The sequence below is a fragment of the Anomaloglossus baeobatrachus genome, chromosome 1 (assembly GCF_048569485.1).
Source record: "Anomaloglossus baeobatrachus isolate aAnoBae1 chromosome 1, aAnoBae1.hap1, whole genome shotgun sequence".
NCBI lineage: Eukaryota > Metazoa > Chordata > Amphibia > Anura > Aromobatidae > Anomaloglossus > Anomaloglossus baeobatrachus.
In genome coordinates this window covers 773402321-773419115 of record NC_134353.1, presented here as the reverse complement: position 1 = coordinate 773419115, position 16795 = coordinate 773402321, and the positions used below count along the sequence as shown (strand labels likewise).

The following is a 16795-nucleotide window of genomic DNA, read 5'->3' as shown; positions in this document are numbered from 1 at the left end:
AAGGGACTTCTGATCTTTAGATAGATGCAGGTCCCAGAGGTGAAACATACATGTATTAGATATGTATTGTATATCTCGAGCCTGTTCTGTCAACTTTGAAATGGTATGTGTTGCTAGTGGGATTTTTTTGAATGTGGCAACAATGTTGCTGTCATTCTTCTACCATGGGTCTTTGTGGAGGTTTTTTTGTGTTTTCTTTGAGTTTGGGGATGCTGAAATTGCAGGTAGATATAGGGAGTGAACTGTAAAGTATTACTATGATGTGAGATAGTGTTTTAGGATGTAAGTGGACGTGTTTGGGAACAAAGTTGAAATGTTTCAGGATATAACTTCATGCCATATTGGAGAATGTCTACGTACACAACTGGGAAAAAAAGTAAATAGTGTTCATGATTAGCAGAACATACTGATTCTATGGCAATTAAAATAATAATCTGTATACAGTATGTATTTCTAAAACTGTATAACTATATAGTATGGTAAGATGTGTCTATTTGATGCCATACATAAATTCATTCCATGGGTATGTCATCTGAACTTACCGGTGCAGCCCAGTCGGTCTGGAGTGGATTGGTACCCTGGATTACAGGAACATTGGTATGTGCCAATTATATTCACACATTTTCCATTTCTGCAGAGATTTTCACTGAGTGAGCACTCATTAACATCTAAATGAGATAGAAAATGATATAAATATATACAGAATGTAGAATATCTCGATATATTATTTTTACACTAGGTATTTTCATAGACAGCTTTATAAGTCTTTTCACAATTAAATTTGGCATTTTTTTGCATTTTCAGTCTGTAACAAAAAAAGAATACATTCAAAGATATTATTAAAGAGAACCTGTTATATGATTCCTTCTGCCCAAACCACGGGCAGCATAAATCCGAGACCTGCACCCTGGTTACAAACATTAGTGCTTTATTCTGAGGAGCTGAAACTTTTCAGAGTATAACATAGTTTTTCTATGGCCGGGGACAAAGAGACTAGTCAGGGAGATATGACCCTGCAGGGTTCCCCTTGTCATGCTCAGCTAGATTAAAAGGCACTCCCTATACAGGTGAAAAACCTGTCAATCAAGCAAAACAGTGGGAAGCCAACGGGTATGCAGGGCCATCACTAATCAACTCACCCCTGTTTAAAACTATATTTTTTATATTATTATTATATATTTATATATTATATTATTTTTATATTGTTTACTAAATTTGCTATTTGTTTGTTTCTTCTTTTGTGTATGTCTGTATTGTTTGCGTTTGATGAAAACCTAAAAAATATTATTGAAACACAAAACTATATTTTTTTCTGAAACACCACAGTGTTTAACAGTACATATACTGTATATATATATATATATATATATATATATATATATATATATATATATATATACACACAGTGGAGCCTCGCTTAATGAGTAATCCAGTTAGCGAGTATTTTGCTTAACGAGCAAAGCTTGCTGTAAATTTGTAACTCAGTTTCCGAACAAGCTTTGCTGAACGGGCAAAATACTCACCGCACACACTTCTGGTTCTGTACATCCACCACGCTGTAACCCGCTCTTGCAGTCCACACAAACATGCACAAGCACGCACAAACACACACAAACAAACACGCACGCAAACACACATATTATGCTCACCTTACCTTCCGTTCCATCACCGGCCTCAGAGTTCTTGTAGTTCGCCGGTACAGGATGTGTATCAGCAACCATCGCGACGAGGGAGGAATTTGCTCTGGCCGCGGAAGTTCCTCCCTCGTTGCGATGGTTACCCGATACACATCCTTTTTCGGCGAACTGCAAGATCCATAAGGCTGGCAAGGGAACAGAAGGTAAGGTGAGCATAATATATGTACCTTCCGTTCCCTCGCCGGCATCCTTGTTCTTGTAGTTTGCCAGTACAGGATGTGTATCGGCAACCATCGCGATGAGGGAGGAACTTCCCCTGTCGGCCACTACTCAAAGCAGCACACTGGCCAATCAGAGGCAAGCGGCTCCTGCCTTTGATGCCAGCGCTCTGACAGTGGAAGTTCCGCCCTCGTCGCGATGGTTACCTGATACACATCCTGTACCAGTGAACTGCAAGTTCTAGGAGGCTGTCGATGCAACGGAAGGTAAGGTGAGCATAATAGGTGTGTGTTTGTGCATGTTTGTGTGTGTTTGTGCATCTTTGTGCGTGGGTGAAATGGCACAATAGGGGACCAGAATGGGACATTTAACAAGTTGTGGAATTAATTGTCTGCATTGCAATGATTTCCTATTGGAAATTTTGCTTTTCTGAATGAGTAACTTGGTAAACAAGCACACTCCCAGAACGGATTGTTTTCGTTAACCAAAGTTCCACTGTATATATATATACAGTGCCTACAAGTAGTATTCAACCCCCTGCAGATTTAGCAGGTTTGATAAGATGCAAATAAGTTAGAGCCTGCAAACTTCAACCAAGAGCAGGATTTATGAACAGATGCATAAATCTTACAAACCAACAAGTTATGTTGCTCAGTTAAATTTTAATACATTTTCAACATAAAAGTGTGGGTCAATTATTATTCAACCCCTAGGTTTAATATTTTGTGGAATAACCCTTGTTTGCAATTACAGCTAATAATCGTCTTTTATAAGACCTGATTAGGTCGGCACAGGTCTCTGGAGTTATCTTGGCCCACTCCTCCATGTAGATCTTCTCCAAGTTATCTAGGTTCTTTGGGTGTCTCATGTGGACTTTAATCTTGAGCTCCTTCCACAAGTTTTCAATTGGGTTAAGGTCAGGAGACTGACTAGGCCACTGCAACACCTTGATTTTTCCCTCTTGAACCAGGCCTTGGTTTTCTTGGCTGTGTGCTTTGGGTCGTTGTCTTGTTGGAAGATGAAATGACAACCCATCTTAAGATCCTTGATGAAGGAGCGGAGGTTCTTGGCCAAAATCTCCAGGTAGGCCGTGCTATCCATCTTCCCATGGATGCAGACCAGATGGCCAGGCCCCTTGGCTGAGAAACAGCCCCACAGCATGATGCTGCCACCACCATGCTTGACTGTAGGGATGGTATTCTTGGGGTCGTATGCAGTGCCATCCAGTCTCCAAACGTCACGTGTGTGGTTGGCACCAAAGATCTCGAACTTGGTCTCATCAGACCAGAGAACCTTGAACCAGTCTGTCTCAGAGTCCTCCAAGTGATCATGAGCAAACTGTAGACGAGCCTTGACATGATGCTTTGAAAGTAAAGGTACCTTACAGGCTCGTCTGGAACGGAGACCATTGCGGTGGAGTACGTTACTTATGGTATTGACTGAAACCAATGTCCCCACTGCCATGAGATCTTCCCGGAGCTCCTTCCTTGTTGTCCTTGGGTTAGCCTTGACTCTTCGGACAAGCCTGGCCTCGGCACGGGTGGAAACTTTCAAAGGCTGTCCAGGCCGTGGAAGGCTAACAGTAGTTCCATAAGCCTTCCACTTCCGGATGATGCTCCCAACAGTGGAGACAGGTAGGCCCAACTCCTTGGAAAGAGTTTTGTACCCCTTGCCAGCCTTGTGACCCTCCACGATCTTGTCTCTGATAGCTTTGGAATGCTCCTTTGTCTTTCCCATGTTGACCAAGTATGAGTGCTGTTCACAAGTTTGGGGAGGGTCTTAATTAGTCAAAAAAGGCTGGAAAAAGAGATAATTAATCCAAACATGTGAAGCTCATTGTTCTTTGTGCCTGAAATACTTCTTAATACTTTAGGGGAACCAAACAGAATTCTTGTAGTTTGAGGGGTTGAATAATAAATGACCATCTGAATAAACTTTTCACAATTTAAAAAAAAAAAAAAAAGAAATAACATTCTTTTTTGCTGCAGTACATTTCACACTTCCAGGCTGATCTACAGTCCAAATGTCACAATGCCAAGTTAATTCCGAATGTGTAAACCTGCTAAATCTGCAGGGGGTTGAATACTACTTGTAGGCACTGTATATATATATATATATATATATATATATATATATATATATATATAAAATGAGCGATGCAGTATCTGATCCATATTGTTCGTCGATGGATCAAACAAGAGGAATCATTAAATCATTAACTTTATAGCGTAATTTTGTCAAATTTAGCAAAAAAAATAAATAAAAACAAAACGCATGGTACAAATTGGAATTGTAAGATTGTAGCATTAAACCTCTGAATTGTAAAGCACTGCGGAATATGTTGGTGCTATATAAACAAAGATTATTATTATTATTATTATTACCATTGTAATATGCTCGGTGACCAGATACAACACTATACTTATTAAGGATTAATTGTCGCAGGGCTGAAAATCTATATATTTCTACCTGCATCAATTTATATCCTGATCTCTTCTTTTTGAATTTACCGATGTAATGTAACAAGGCATATGGAATATACCAAGCATTTGAACATACCTACACAGGTATCCCCTGCTGGTGTAAGCTCATGTCCGGGGGGGCAGTTGCACAGAAAGCTGCCCTCCGTGTTTACACACTCTCCGCCCCTGCACAACAGGGGGTTTCGTTCACATTCATCTATGTCTGCAATTAAACATACGAGAGGGATTTGCATATATATCATGTTATAATTACTCTTGTGGTATAATGAGGTAAGAAATCTAAAACATAACAAGCAACTAATGTTAGGACCATGTCTGTGTAAACATGGATATTAATAGTGCATTAAATATATAATAATGATTGAAGACATTTCCATAAAATATCAAAACAGAGAGAAATTGTGCAACTAGCACAAGCCTTGGCTACATGGACTGAACACAAACACTCACTGATTTATTTATTTTAGCCCCAGTTACAAAAAATAATTAATCTGGCCCAATCTAGCTCCCCATTCTGGTCAATAAGTATGCATGCATATTTGTCATGCACATGAGGCCAGTCTCAAACATCAGGTTTTCTTTCTCAAGGTCTGTGTTTTTTTCAGTGTTGTATCCATTTTTAGTCCATGAGAAAGTTTTTACTATCCTTGTTGTATTCGTCATTCTCATATGAAGAAAAAAAACGAACTTAAAGGGAATCTGTCAGCAGGTTTTTGCTATGCAATCTGAAGACGTCATGCTGCAGGGGTTAACACACAGATTTCAGGGATGCGTCTCTTATCACACTGTGTGCAGTTCTTTACCTGCAATGTTTTAGTTTCAGAAAATTATTATTGCCACACTAGGTCTTATAAAACCCATTTTGAGGCCGAACATTGCTTAATGGAATAAAGAATAACTAAATATACCCCTGGGATGCTGTCTACGCTACTTCATGTGATTGGTTACTAAGAGGATCTCTTGGTCTTTGACCCGTGTCCACTATCCTGTAGGATTCCACCTGAGTTGCCGAAAACAACTCTGTTTTTTGACAGACTATGTCAGCTAGTTTAGCACACCTCCTGCTCTGATTAGCAGAACACTGTGTATAGACATGGTAAGCAGAGAGCCTGGTGTGGGCAGAGACAACTTTATCAGCTCTGCTGTATTGCTAAATCTAAAACCTCTGATTGTGCCAGAAAAGCTGCACTCAGAAAGCCAGTAATACATCCTGGGATTCAGGATCTCTTTGCCTAGATTATGCTGCTCTCAGAGGTAACAAAAACCTGCTGACAGATTCCTTTTATCTTCTACACATTAAACAGTAAAATATGGACAGCACACTGAGACCTCCTTATGATTTCCATTTTTTTCTTTTCATGGTACCATGGATTTGCTTTGGAAAGTTTGATCCAAAAAGCAAATCAAAGTAGGAAACATGCTTGGGTTTTTATTTTGCACGCATTAGTCTGTAAAGAAATTACAGGTAAAAAGGCACATTGCTTGTGTGGGGTCTGTGATCTTTCCATAAAGAAGGGGATAGTACACACACCAAAAAAAACCTGACACGTGAAAAAGCCCTTATGTGAAGGTGTAGGCCTTTCACTCTTTTGGTGCTCACTCAGTGGCATTTTACCACATAATCAAGGGCAAAGTAGATGTCTACCATAAACATGTCTACTGTATATTGAGACACTAATAATTCTTTAAAAGAAAATTATATGAATGGAAGAAAATGTAATAAAATGTAAACAGTATCTTACCCATGCAGTTCTTCATCATCATGAAGCCACTCTCAAAGCCTTCAAAGCAGTCACACTCAAAACTGCCGGGGGTGTTCACACAAGAGCCACTGCCACAGAGATCCGGGGAAATTCGGCACTCGTCAATGTCTGAGCACCGAGAGAACATGAATATATGTATTAGCCATTGGGCTCTTCAGTGCCATTAATACTTTTCATGTATAAACAATGTATAAATGATGGAATGTTACCTGTGCAGTTCCTTTCTTCCATATCCAAGGCAAACCCATTGTTACATTTACACTTGAAGCTTCCTATTGTATTTCTACATTTTCCGTTCGTACATATTCCAGGGAAAGCCTTACATTCATTTATATCTGGTGAAAAGCAAATATGTCATTTTAATATACTCTCCAAATACTGTATTCACAGAAAAATACATAAAATCTCTTCCTTATTAATCCAATCTGTCAGACAGAAACGTTATCTACTACTATTGCAGGATAGAAATGAGCAATATACAGACAAAAGAGAAAAATAAGAGAGGGTGTTACAAAGACTTGTGGGTCCTTGGCTATGTAATCTTCAGATAAAAGGTCACTTTAGTAACATGCACCAATTTGACTAAGAGGTGAACATATCTAAAAAAAAAAATTGGAGCTCCTTTGGGCCGTCCATGCATGAGAAATTTGGAAAATGTGCCACATTTTGAGACTGAATGGCAAGGAAACTGGAACAAAGGAAATTTTGAATTACGATATTGTCCACTATTGCTGTGTCTAAAGTATCCAGATGACATTTTAGAGGGATACATATCTCCAGAAAAAGCAGGTCAACAGTAAAGTATTCTGAGACATGTATGGGGTTGTGTTTCATCCAAAGGACTAGTGGGCTCACTCACAATTTTATCTAAGAACACTGCCATTTATAAAGAATGGCATCTGAACATTCTCCAAGATGAACTTCTCCCAACCATCAAGGAGCAATTTGGTGGTGAACAATGTTTTTTTCCAGCATGACGGTGCACCATGTCACAAGAAAAAAGTGATAACTAAGTGGCTTGTGGAAACAAACATTGAATTTTTGGATCCATGGCCAGGAAACTCCTCAGATCTTAAACACTTTGTGAACTTGTAGTCAATCCTCGAAATGTGGATGGCCAAATAAAGAAATTATAAACTCCAGGCACTAATTAGGCAAGAATGGGTTCTGACTTTCGAAAGAAGCTGCAAGGTCAGATTGATGACATTTTGAAAAACAAGAATCAACACTGTAAATATTGAGTCTTTGTATAAATTTGAAGCATCAAAACTTATAAAATGCTTAAGAGTTTAGGCTGACTGGGCATCTTGACTTCCCTTTAACATCGGGTTGGTATTATTACGGCATATCTGATTTTGTATTATATATGTATATGGATTCACTATACATGTGCTTTTATATATATTTATATGCTTATATATTTTCTGCCTTTTCTGCACTTGCATAGTTACATAGTTACATAGGTTGAAAAAAGACCTAGGTCCATCTAGTTCAGCCCTCCTCCTCCAATTATACATTTTATCACTAAATTCTTTATAACCGACAATATTGTGTGTACTGAGGAAATCATCCAGCCCTTTTTTGCATATATATTTTTGTCCTTGATGCCACTTAGATTTTTTGGGGGTTCTTGATTTGCCTGCCCGAGTCAGCCCTTTGTCTCCTTTATATTGTGTGGATTTTATGTCATGTTTTTGAATGTGTTTATATATATTTTTTATATGTTTTACTACTGTGTACTGATGAAGCCTGTTATGTTTTATGGTGATATTTTGTCACACTTATGCTTTCTTTAGTTGGGTATTTGTGTTAAGTATCTGAATGAGACCGTGTATAGGATCTTTTGCTGGATGACGTTGATTTTAATAATTTAAAAAGAAATGATTACATTAAAATTTCGCATGGTAATAGTTTTATACATATTTATACTTATAAAAACAATGCTTTGATGCATCAGGTATGAATAGAGATTTTTTTTCCTCTGTAGAAGTGATTTTTCTCATGCAGAGTTTTTCTATTTATATAAATGTTATATTTGATAGATTAATGATTGCATGGAACAAGCTCTGATAACTGTTATCTGCAGATAAAATAACCCTACATGTCATAATAATAGGAACATGAGATATAAAATGTTTAATGGTTGAATATTGAAATTGAGATTTTACCTTTATAGAAAGGTCTCCCCGATAAAACATCTCCCCTATTTGTATAGCCAGGACCTCGTGGGCACAAGATGTCGTATTCGGCAGTACCAGACTTTGGACACTCTTCACATTCACTGCCCCATGCTTGTCCTATAGTACAACAACAGGCATCTAGGCGGAACCTGCCGGGAACTTGCTGAACACATTCATCTTCATCCCACTTTAGGAAGCACTGTTCCATACGCAGATCTGCAATTGAGTAAACCACTGTCAGTTTGTTACCAAAAGTACTGAATTGAAAAGTTGGCTAAGGTATAGGTGAAATGACCATTCAGGTGCTTCCTATATCATCCCCGGAAGGGATTCATTGTATAGCATTTACTAACCTAATAATCACTAAATAAAGGCTTACCTAGACAAATTCTGCCTGTTCCATCCAAAGTTAGCCCATCGTGGCATTTACAGGAAAAGGACCCGAAAGTATTGACACAAACACCATTGGGACACACACCAGGAAAGACGTCACACTCGTTGACATCTAAATAACATTAAGACATTAATGATACATGGTAACCAGGAAAATTGGTAATGACTGCGCTATTGAGAAGTATAATCCAAACGAAACAGCGGTGGGGAGAAAGCTCACCGTTAGTTCTGCAGACCCACAGGTGCACGGATATTGTTGGCTACCACAAGTTAAGTAGAAAAAAGGAAGGTCCAGCACCAAAATTTTCCATAAAACATTGTTTTCTTGATCGAGAAATCACATACATAAGAAAATCAGAGATGACTCTTTACTTATATGTCTATGAGTAAGGAGTGTCTCTGAAACGCGTAAGGCAGGGGGCCTATTAGATTCACATCATGGGACATATTTGATTTTATCTTGTATGTGATTTCTCAAACAAAGATGACAGAATTTATGGAAAATTTTGCTGCTGGACCTTCCTTTTTTTAATAGCAAGAAATTGGCCATAGTAAAATACCAACTTATGGGACCACTCAGTGGTGCCCCATAAGGATTTGCCTACTCCAAGAAGCGTAAATAACTGGAGAAAAGAGGGAGATGAGGCAACAAACATGTGTGAAAAATTCCATATTTATTCATAACAATCACATGTATAAATAATTACAATATATATTGATAGGAAAAGGTCAGACAATACAGCAGGAATAAATAGGAGGAGGTAAAAAGTGTGTGGGGGGCATCCCTTGCCATTCAGAACCAGCCACAATAGGAATGTATAAGGGACTGCAATGCCACCAGGTGCAATAGGGTTAACCCATGAAGGGGATTTATTTGAGAAGTGGCGGGGTAAAACCCAATGGAAAAGGACCGTGAGATTACGTGTCCTATATAGAATAGAAGATATTGTGGACACACAACGGATGGGCACCCATGCATGTATGAACTCCCAGCAGGACCTCAGAAAAAAATGCAGTATAAATTGGGCTAATGGGCTGTGCAGAGCTAGGGGCAAGGGAACATTTTTTCCCAAAAATGGTGTAATACTAATAGTCCAAACCCAATGCACCACACAGCCCAGATGGTCCAAGATTAAGAGGAAAGTTCCAATCATATAGCTACGGTGGGAGGTAATGCAAAGAGGAGCTATAGGGGTACACATGCAGGGATTGTACACCAACCGAGGTGAGCATATATATAGTTCCCCATTAGGATTTACCACAGCCACAGAAGGAGGTTTATGTAATGCCGCCGGGGCTACAACAGACGCTGAGACAGAAAAGTCATTTCAGCATAAGTATTGAAATTAGCCCAATTTACACTGCGTTTTTTTTCTGAGGTCCTGCTACTTTCATCTGCCCCGAGCAGGACATCAATGCCGAATAGTGTGGATGACGTAAGACGTGTCATGCACACGGGCCTCAGAAGAAGGAGGATGGTGATTGCCGCAAAGAGGAGATGACACCTATCGGACCAGACCTCCCCCATAGGTGGGTATTATAAAAGTGTTTTTTACGTTATACAGAGCAGCCTGGGCTCTTATATACAGTATTCTGGAATGCTGCATATAAGAGCTGAGCAGAGGTGGTGGCCGCAGGTTATAGTTGCCATATCTGACGACAGGTTCTCTTTAACTTTATTTTGGATGGGCCATCTTGTCTTCATTTTCTACTGATGAGTGACACAACATAGAAGATGTCAGTCACTTCAATCAAGGCAAGAGGGCCATTGATTGTGCGTTGAGAGGAAGCATTGTGCTTTGATCAGCGACACCTATCCAACTGAACTGCAGCAATTAACATACCGTACAACGCTGGTAACTTCTAAAATCTACTTCATATAACATGGAGAGAAGCTGGCATCTTATAAACAGGTTCTAGCACAGATGAACAAGAGGATTTAAAGATGGTGGATATAGTTTTTATGGGGAAAACCTGGTTACATGTCCCCTTTAATGTGGGTCTCTAAGTTAGGGACTTCTTTCAGTCTGAAATAACATGTGGCAGTAATATTGTGTGGATCGAGTTCTACATTGCTTGCTATAGTCATGAGGTTGTTACATGGCTTCAATACAGCATCTAAGTGCCAGCTATGTGGTGTTTTGCATGGTAAGATCTGCCAATAATAAAGCTTTCATACTGGCGCCAAGAATCAGTAATGCAATGACATCCCTGATTTCATTAATACCCAATAGTATTTTTTAGCTGCCAAAAGAAGTGCCCATGAGTATGGAGCCATAGGGATTTGTGCTGCTCACAAGATAATACTGGGGCAGAACGTGGTGAAGAGTGAAAAATGACACACTACAATGCACAACAAAAATAAAAACAGAGAAATGCTGTCACCTTCACACGTAACTCCCATCACTCTTGCATATCCCCGCTGACAAGTTGGATCTAGAATGAAGCAAAGTGCATTTGATGATACTTGTATTTTTAATAGTATAGTTCAATTTAAAAATTAAAAAAAAAAAATTGGGACTATAAAGTATGCCTAATTAATTTCTAATTTCCATGGCCAAACTGAGACAGTGCAAAAATAGGGCTTTAACTGTGAGATGATCCAGGTAGAACAAAAGAGAATTGCTCACCGGGAAGGGTTGTGTGAGACACAACCATTTTGAAGGCATGAGAAAAGGCTGCCGCAGACCCTTGATAGACAGATGACTGAAGATGGATGGTAGGGGTAAACTCTGTGCTGCCATGTAATGAGGAATAAGAGCTTATCTTATAAAGTGATGTTAGTTAACGCGTTTCGGTGTAAAAACTCCTCAGGCTAACCACCTTGGTGAAATCCTGATGAAGGAGTTTCCCCTCTGAAACACATTGTATAAAATCACTTTATAGGATATGCTCTTATTCCTCATTACATGGCGTTTATACCTTACCAGCCATCATCAGTTTAATTTCATAATATTATTTATATTTCTTAATACTATCAAGTTATTCAAATATGTAGGCATGCCCATGTACCACTAGTATACCCCTTTATGAAACTGGGTTGGCCTTTACATCCAAATCTATTTTAAGAATTATAAGAGCAAAACTACTATATTTTCAATATAATAATATTATATAATGATAATATGAAGGACTATGGGGCTACATTATAAAACATTGAGTACTATGGGGGTGTATTAAATGGTATGGGGGCTGCATATTATAATATGAAGGACACCATGTACATGGACTATGGGGATGGATTATAATACTTGGAGGCCTATGGGGTGCATTAAATGATATGAGGGCTGTATAATATAATTTGAAGGACTATGAGGCTGCATTATAATATATGGAGGCCTATGGGTGGATTAAATGGTATGAGGGCTGCATAATATAATTTTAAGGACTATAGGGCTGCATTATAAAACATGGAGGACTATGGGACTGTATTATCATATATGGATGCCTATGGGTATGTATTAAACAGTATGTTGGCTGCATAATACAATATGAAGGACTATGGGGGGCTGCATTATAATATATAAAAGGTTATGTGGGACCTATTATACTATATGGAAGGCTATATGGGGGAATCTATAGTATTTGGAGAGCTATATACAAGGGGGGACAAAGATAAAATCATGGGATGGGAAAGTTTTGTGCTAAGGAAAAGAGGCTCTTTCCAAAATTCTGCTATACATCTTTCAATCAGCACCCAGCTTTCCCATGTTCTGATATCATGGAAAAGCAGGGTGCTGAGGGAAAGATGTATATCAGAGCATGGGAAAGCTGTGTGCTGAGGGAAAGATGTATAGCAGAGCACGGGGAAGGTGCGTGCTGAAGACAAGATGGATATCAGAACATAGGAAAGCTGGGTGCTGATAGAAAGATCGATTTCAGATGAGATGAGAAACATGAGTGCTGAGGGAAGGTGCCAAGTGTCAGCTACACTATCCTGTACCCCGAGTGTCAGCGTCATTATCCCATGCTCCAAGTGTCAGTGTATGGTTGGGGGGGCGCAGGCCCAAACTTTGCATTGGGGCCCATCAAACTCTAGTTATACCACTGGATGTAGATAGGCAAATACATACAAATACGCTCAAAATACCTATTTCACATTTTTCACAAGGACTTCCCCATGCGGCTCCCAGGCTAGCACAGCATTCTGACTTAAGGGTTGCTCCATTTATGTTGACCTCACAGCGGTTATCTTGAACATTGAGCCAGCAGGTTCCTTTTAGACTGTCTGAAATATATAAGGTTTTTTTTCTTAATCAAGAGTTGTAAGACTTTGAAGACACGATGAAGACATGAAAGTCTATATACGGTATGGAGGTTTCTCTACTTGTCTAAACTGTCTTTTAACTTGACAAACATCTTCAATAAAAATATCTGTTTTCTAAATGATACTGTTAGACCAAGATCTGGGCCGCCTTTTGGCAAGACCTGGTCTCTAAAAGGGAAAATTAACATTGCGATGTGATCATTGGCAAAGAAGTCTTGGTTAGATAACAGAACACAGAAACACTTGGATGTAAAAACAGACAATGTGGGAGTTAAAAGGCAGAAATTAGTAAATACTTTGGGAAGGGAAAACACATAGGCAGGATCATTTACAAAGAATATACAGAAGAACTGCACATTGACCACTGTGTTAGCCATCTGCCAACCATAATTAAAAATCAGAGCCCAGTCTTTAAATATATCGTAAAATACAAGTCATTGAATTTTCTCCAGTCCTTAAAGTGGTATTCCCATATCATGAAATTGATGTAGTTAATTAGACAGCATGAAAATAAGCAAGTTTGCCATTTACCTTCTTTTTATATTTGTTGTAATTCTCCTGCAATGAGAGATTTTATTTTGCATAGTGTATAGCAGGTTTCCAAGGAGACCGACCCCCAGAGCCTGGCCAAGAATAGGCTGTAGTTACATTCCAGGCTACAGTGTAGACTTCAGAACAAGCACTGACATTAATGTGTCACAGTAGCATAAGCTCAGCAAAAAGACACCGCTAATGAACCAGAATGATCATATACAGAATTTAATAAAGGGGTTGACGACTACTGGACAACTCATCCTTAATTGGCTTTGATGGAATAGTGAATGCTTCAGCTGATCGGTGGCCGATGACTGGCCGCAGTGGTCAAGTGAGAACAATGTCATATGACTACTGGGGTACTTAGCACCAACAACCCAGGAAAAGTACCACTCTGTGATGTACGAACAAATGTTTTTATTGTATGATGAGCATTGAATCAATTAAGCAGGGGTTGTCCACAAATAAGCAACCCCTTTAATGACATAATTTTGCAATAAATAACATATTCACTTCCTTAAATTGTAAAATTGTGATAATATCGATGTTATAAGCTTCAAACAACAAAAATCTATTTTGAATTTAAAGAGAACCTGCCATCAAGAATTTATACTCCAATACTCTACACTAATGGCATGTATATTAAGGTGCATTAATGGTGTACAAATCCTTGTAGAAATCTGTTTTGTTGTTTTAGAGAAATTCATGGTTGAAATGATATGCTAATGAGTGGCAAGTGCAGTGGGTTGGCCTTGTACTTGCAGCTTTCCTGGCTTCCTCCTTATGACCCTCCCACTTCCTGCTTCCTGTCTCTGACTGACAGGTCACTCATGTTTCAGTGGCCACAGAGACAGAAGACAGGCTGCAGGTAGAGGATAGGGAGTGAAGCGGGAGAGCTTGTATGTATAATAATATGCTTCAGGTACTTATATCCCCTAATATAATTTTCATATTTATATTATATATTCTCTTAAGGATCGACACAGCATAGAAAAGCCAAAAATATCCATGTAAAATAAATACCTACCGATACATATAAGCCCAGTGGAATCCAGCTTACTTCCAGGAGAACACTCACACTGAAATGAACCGAAGATATTTCTACATGCCCCATTAACACATGGATTGTTTTCACATTCATTTATATCTGGAAAATACACAAAATACTTTTGGTTAGACCGAGATTATGTAAGAAATGAAAGACTTGAAGAATGAATTAATAGAAATGTCAAAGCATGTCTGCTTGGTTTTATGTTTCATAAAAGTCCCATAAAAGAGTAAAATAATAATTCGCTAAGAGCTAAGTCTAAAGTGACGTTCTCTGACATATCATAAAGTCTTTTGGCAGCAATGTATAGGTTTCCATAAGCTTAACTAATTGTCTTGGAGAACTTTTCCTGTTCAGATCTCACATTCAATAGAGCAGCAAGTTGTACATTCAAGGAGACGCCTATTGTTTTTTCCACTGGGTCTGTAAAACTGCATTGTCTTTAAAGAAAACTCTGTCCAGTGATGTACATAGAACACAGGAGGCCTGTAGTAGAGATAAAACTGGGCCTGTCATTTAGGATACTGTAAATTTCTATCTTTGTGCTATTCCCCCACCCTTGTTTCTTAAAGAGAATCTGTCGCCAGGTTTTTGCTCCCACATCTGAAAGTAGAATAATGTAGAGACAGAGACCCTGATTCCAGCGAGGTGTCACTTACTGAGCTGTTTGCTGTCATTTTGATAACATCAATGTTTTCTCTGCTGCAGATCTAGCAGTTATACAGAACTCATAAATATGCTGGACTACCTGGCAGCAGGGGAAGTAATTCTCTAATGATAATCTACTGTTGATTAAATAGTAATTTTATCAAGACTACACTAAGCAGTCCAGTAAGTGACCCATCTCTGGAATCAGGATCTGTGCCCCTACATTATACTGATGTCATATTAGGTGGCAAAAACCTGGTGACAGATTCCCGTTAACAATGCTTTACTCTAAAGAGTGGATGAAGTCCTACAAAGGATCTTGCTGTCCAAGAGCAAAATAATGGGATCAAACAGGGACTTAGGCAGGCTTTGCACGTTGCGACATCGCAAGCCGATGCTGCGATGTCGCACGCGATAGTCCCCGCCCCCATCGCAGGAACGATATCTTGTGATAGCTGGCGTAGCGAAAATTATCGCTACGCCAGCTTCACATGCACTCACCTGCCCTGCAACCGTCGCTCTGGCCGGCGACCCGCCTCCTTCCTAAGGGGGCGGGTCGTGCGGCGTGATAGCAACGTCACACGGCAGGCAACCAATAGCGGCAGAGGGGCGGAGATGAGCAGGATGTAAACATCCTGCCCACCTTCTTCCTTCCGCATATCCTACGGAAGCCGTGGTGACGCCGGTAGGAGATGTTCCTCGCTCCTGCGACTTCACACACAGCGATGTGTGCTGCCGCAGGAGCGAGGAACAACATCGGACCGTCACATCAGCGTAATTATGGATTACGCCGACGCTGCACCGATGATACAATTACGACGCTTTTGCGCTCATTAATCGTATCATCTAGGCTTTACACACTACGATGTCGCATGCGATGCCAGATGTGCGTCACTTTCAATTTGACCCCACCGACATCGCACCTGCGATGTCGTAGTGTGCAAATCCCGCCTAACACCATGAATCTTGAATGCCCCATTGGCTTTTTAGGCCAAAATAGAACAGCATTTTGACCCCATGTATGGTGTTATATTTGGAGCCAGGCTCTTTTTCCTTGATTCTGCACCAATTTCCCACTATGTCTTGCATCCCTTGATGAGTAAGTTGGAAAAATTGTCAAAATTCCGATATTAATCTGGTGCAAGCCATATTTTATTTTATTTTACTTTTTTATTTTGCCTAATTAAGCTTAGTTAATTTATTTCGACTTTGTATCAGTCACTGAATTGTTACTTTACATTCTGACCCAGATAGATTAGAAAAATCAAACTGTGATTATATTGGCTGCTGGATAATATTTTCTCAAAGGTACTAATGTAAGTCCAAGGTAGACTGTGCTTCTCTACTATATCAGCATGATATGAAATTAATGAGCTCATCATCTGCTTTTCTCTACAGTATATGTATCCTTACTGTATATTCCTCACTGACTTTGACTTAAAATGTTAAATTCAAAGGAAAATTTCAGAATTAGAAGAATTTTCAGAAACAGCACGATTCTGGTTTATGGGCGTGAAAGTCATCCTAATGAAATTGTAATTCATCCAAACTCAAGTGCACTGGGCTAGACTGCAATACCAGACACAGCCTATGAGGCAAGAGTGGTGCTGTTACAGAAATAAA

At 39.3% G+C, this 16795-nt stretch overlaps 1 protein-coding gene across 1 annotated transcript in view; it reads right to left on the bottom strand.

Annotated features, from left to right (window-relative positions):
- The window catches only part of FBN2 (fibrillin 2), a 415749-nt gene that overhangs the window by 151606 nt on the left and 247348 nt on the right, over nt 1-16795 (bottom strand). Inside the window, exons 20-28 of the mRNA XM_075324675.1 lie at nt 14504-14623; nt 12766-12903; nt 11061-11111; nt 8662-8787; nt 8271-8498; nt 6312-6437; nt 6082-6210; nt 4416-4541; nt 543-668 (exon numbers count right to left, since the gene is read on the bottom strand). Of these exons, the coding sequence (XP_075180790.1) occupies nt 543-668; nt 4416-4541; nt 6082-6210; nt 6312-6437; nt 8271-8498; nt 8662-8787; nt 11061-11111; nt 12766-12903; nt 14504-14623 (1170 nt within the window). The remainder of the gene's footprint in view (nt 1-542; nt 669-4415; nt 4542-6081; nt 6211-6311; nt 6438-8270; nt 8499-8661; nt 8788-11060; nt 11112-12765; nt 12904-14503; nt 14624-16795) is intronic.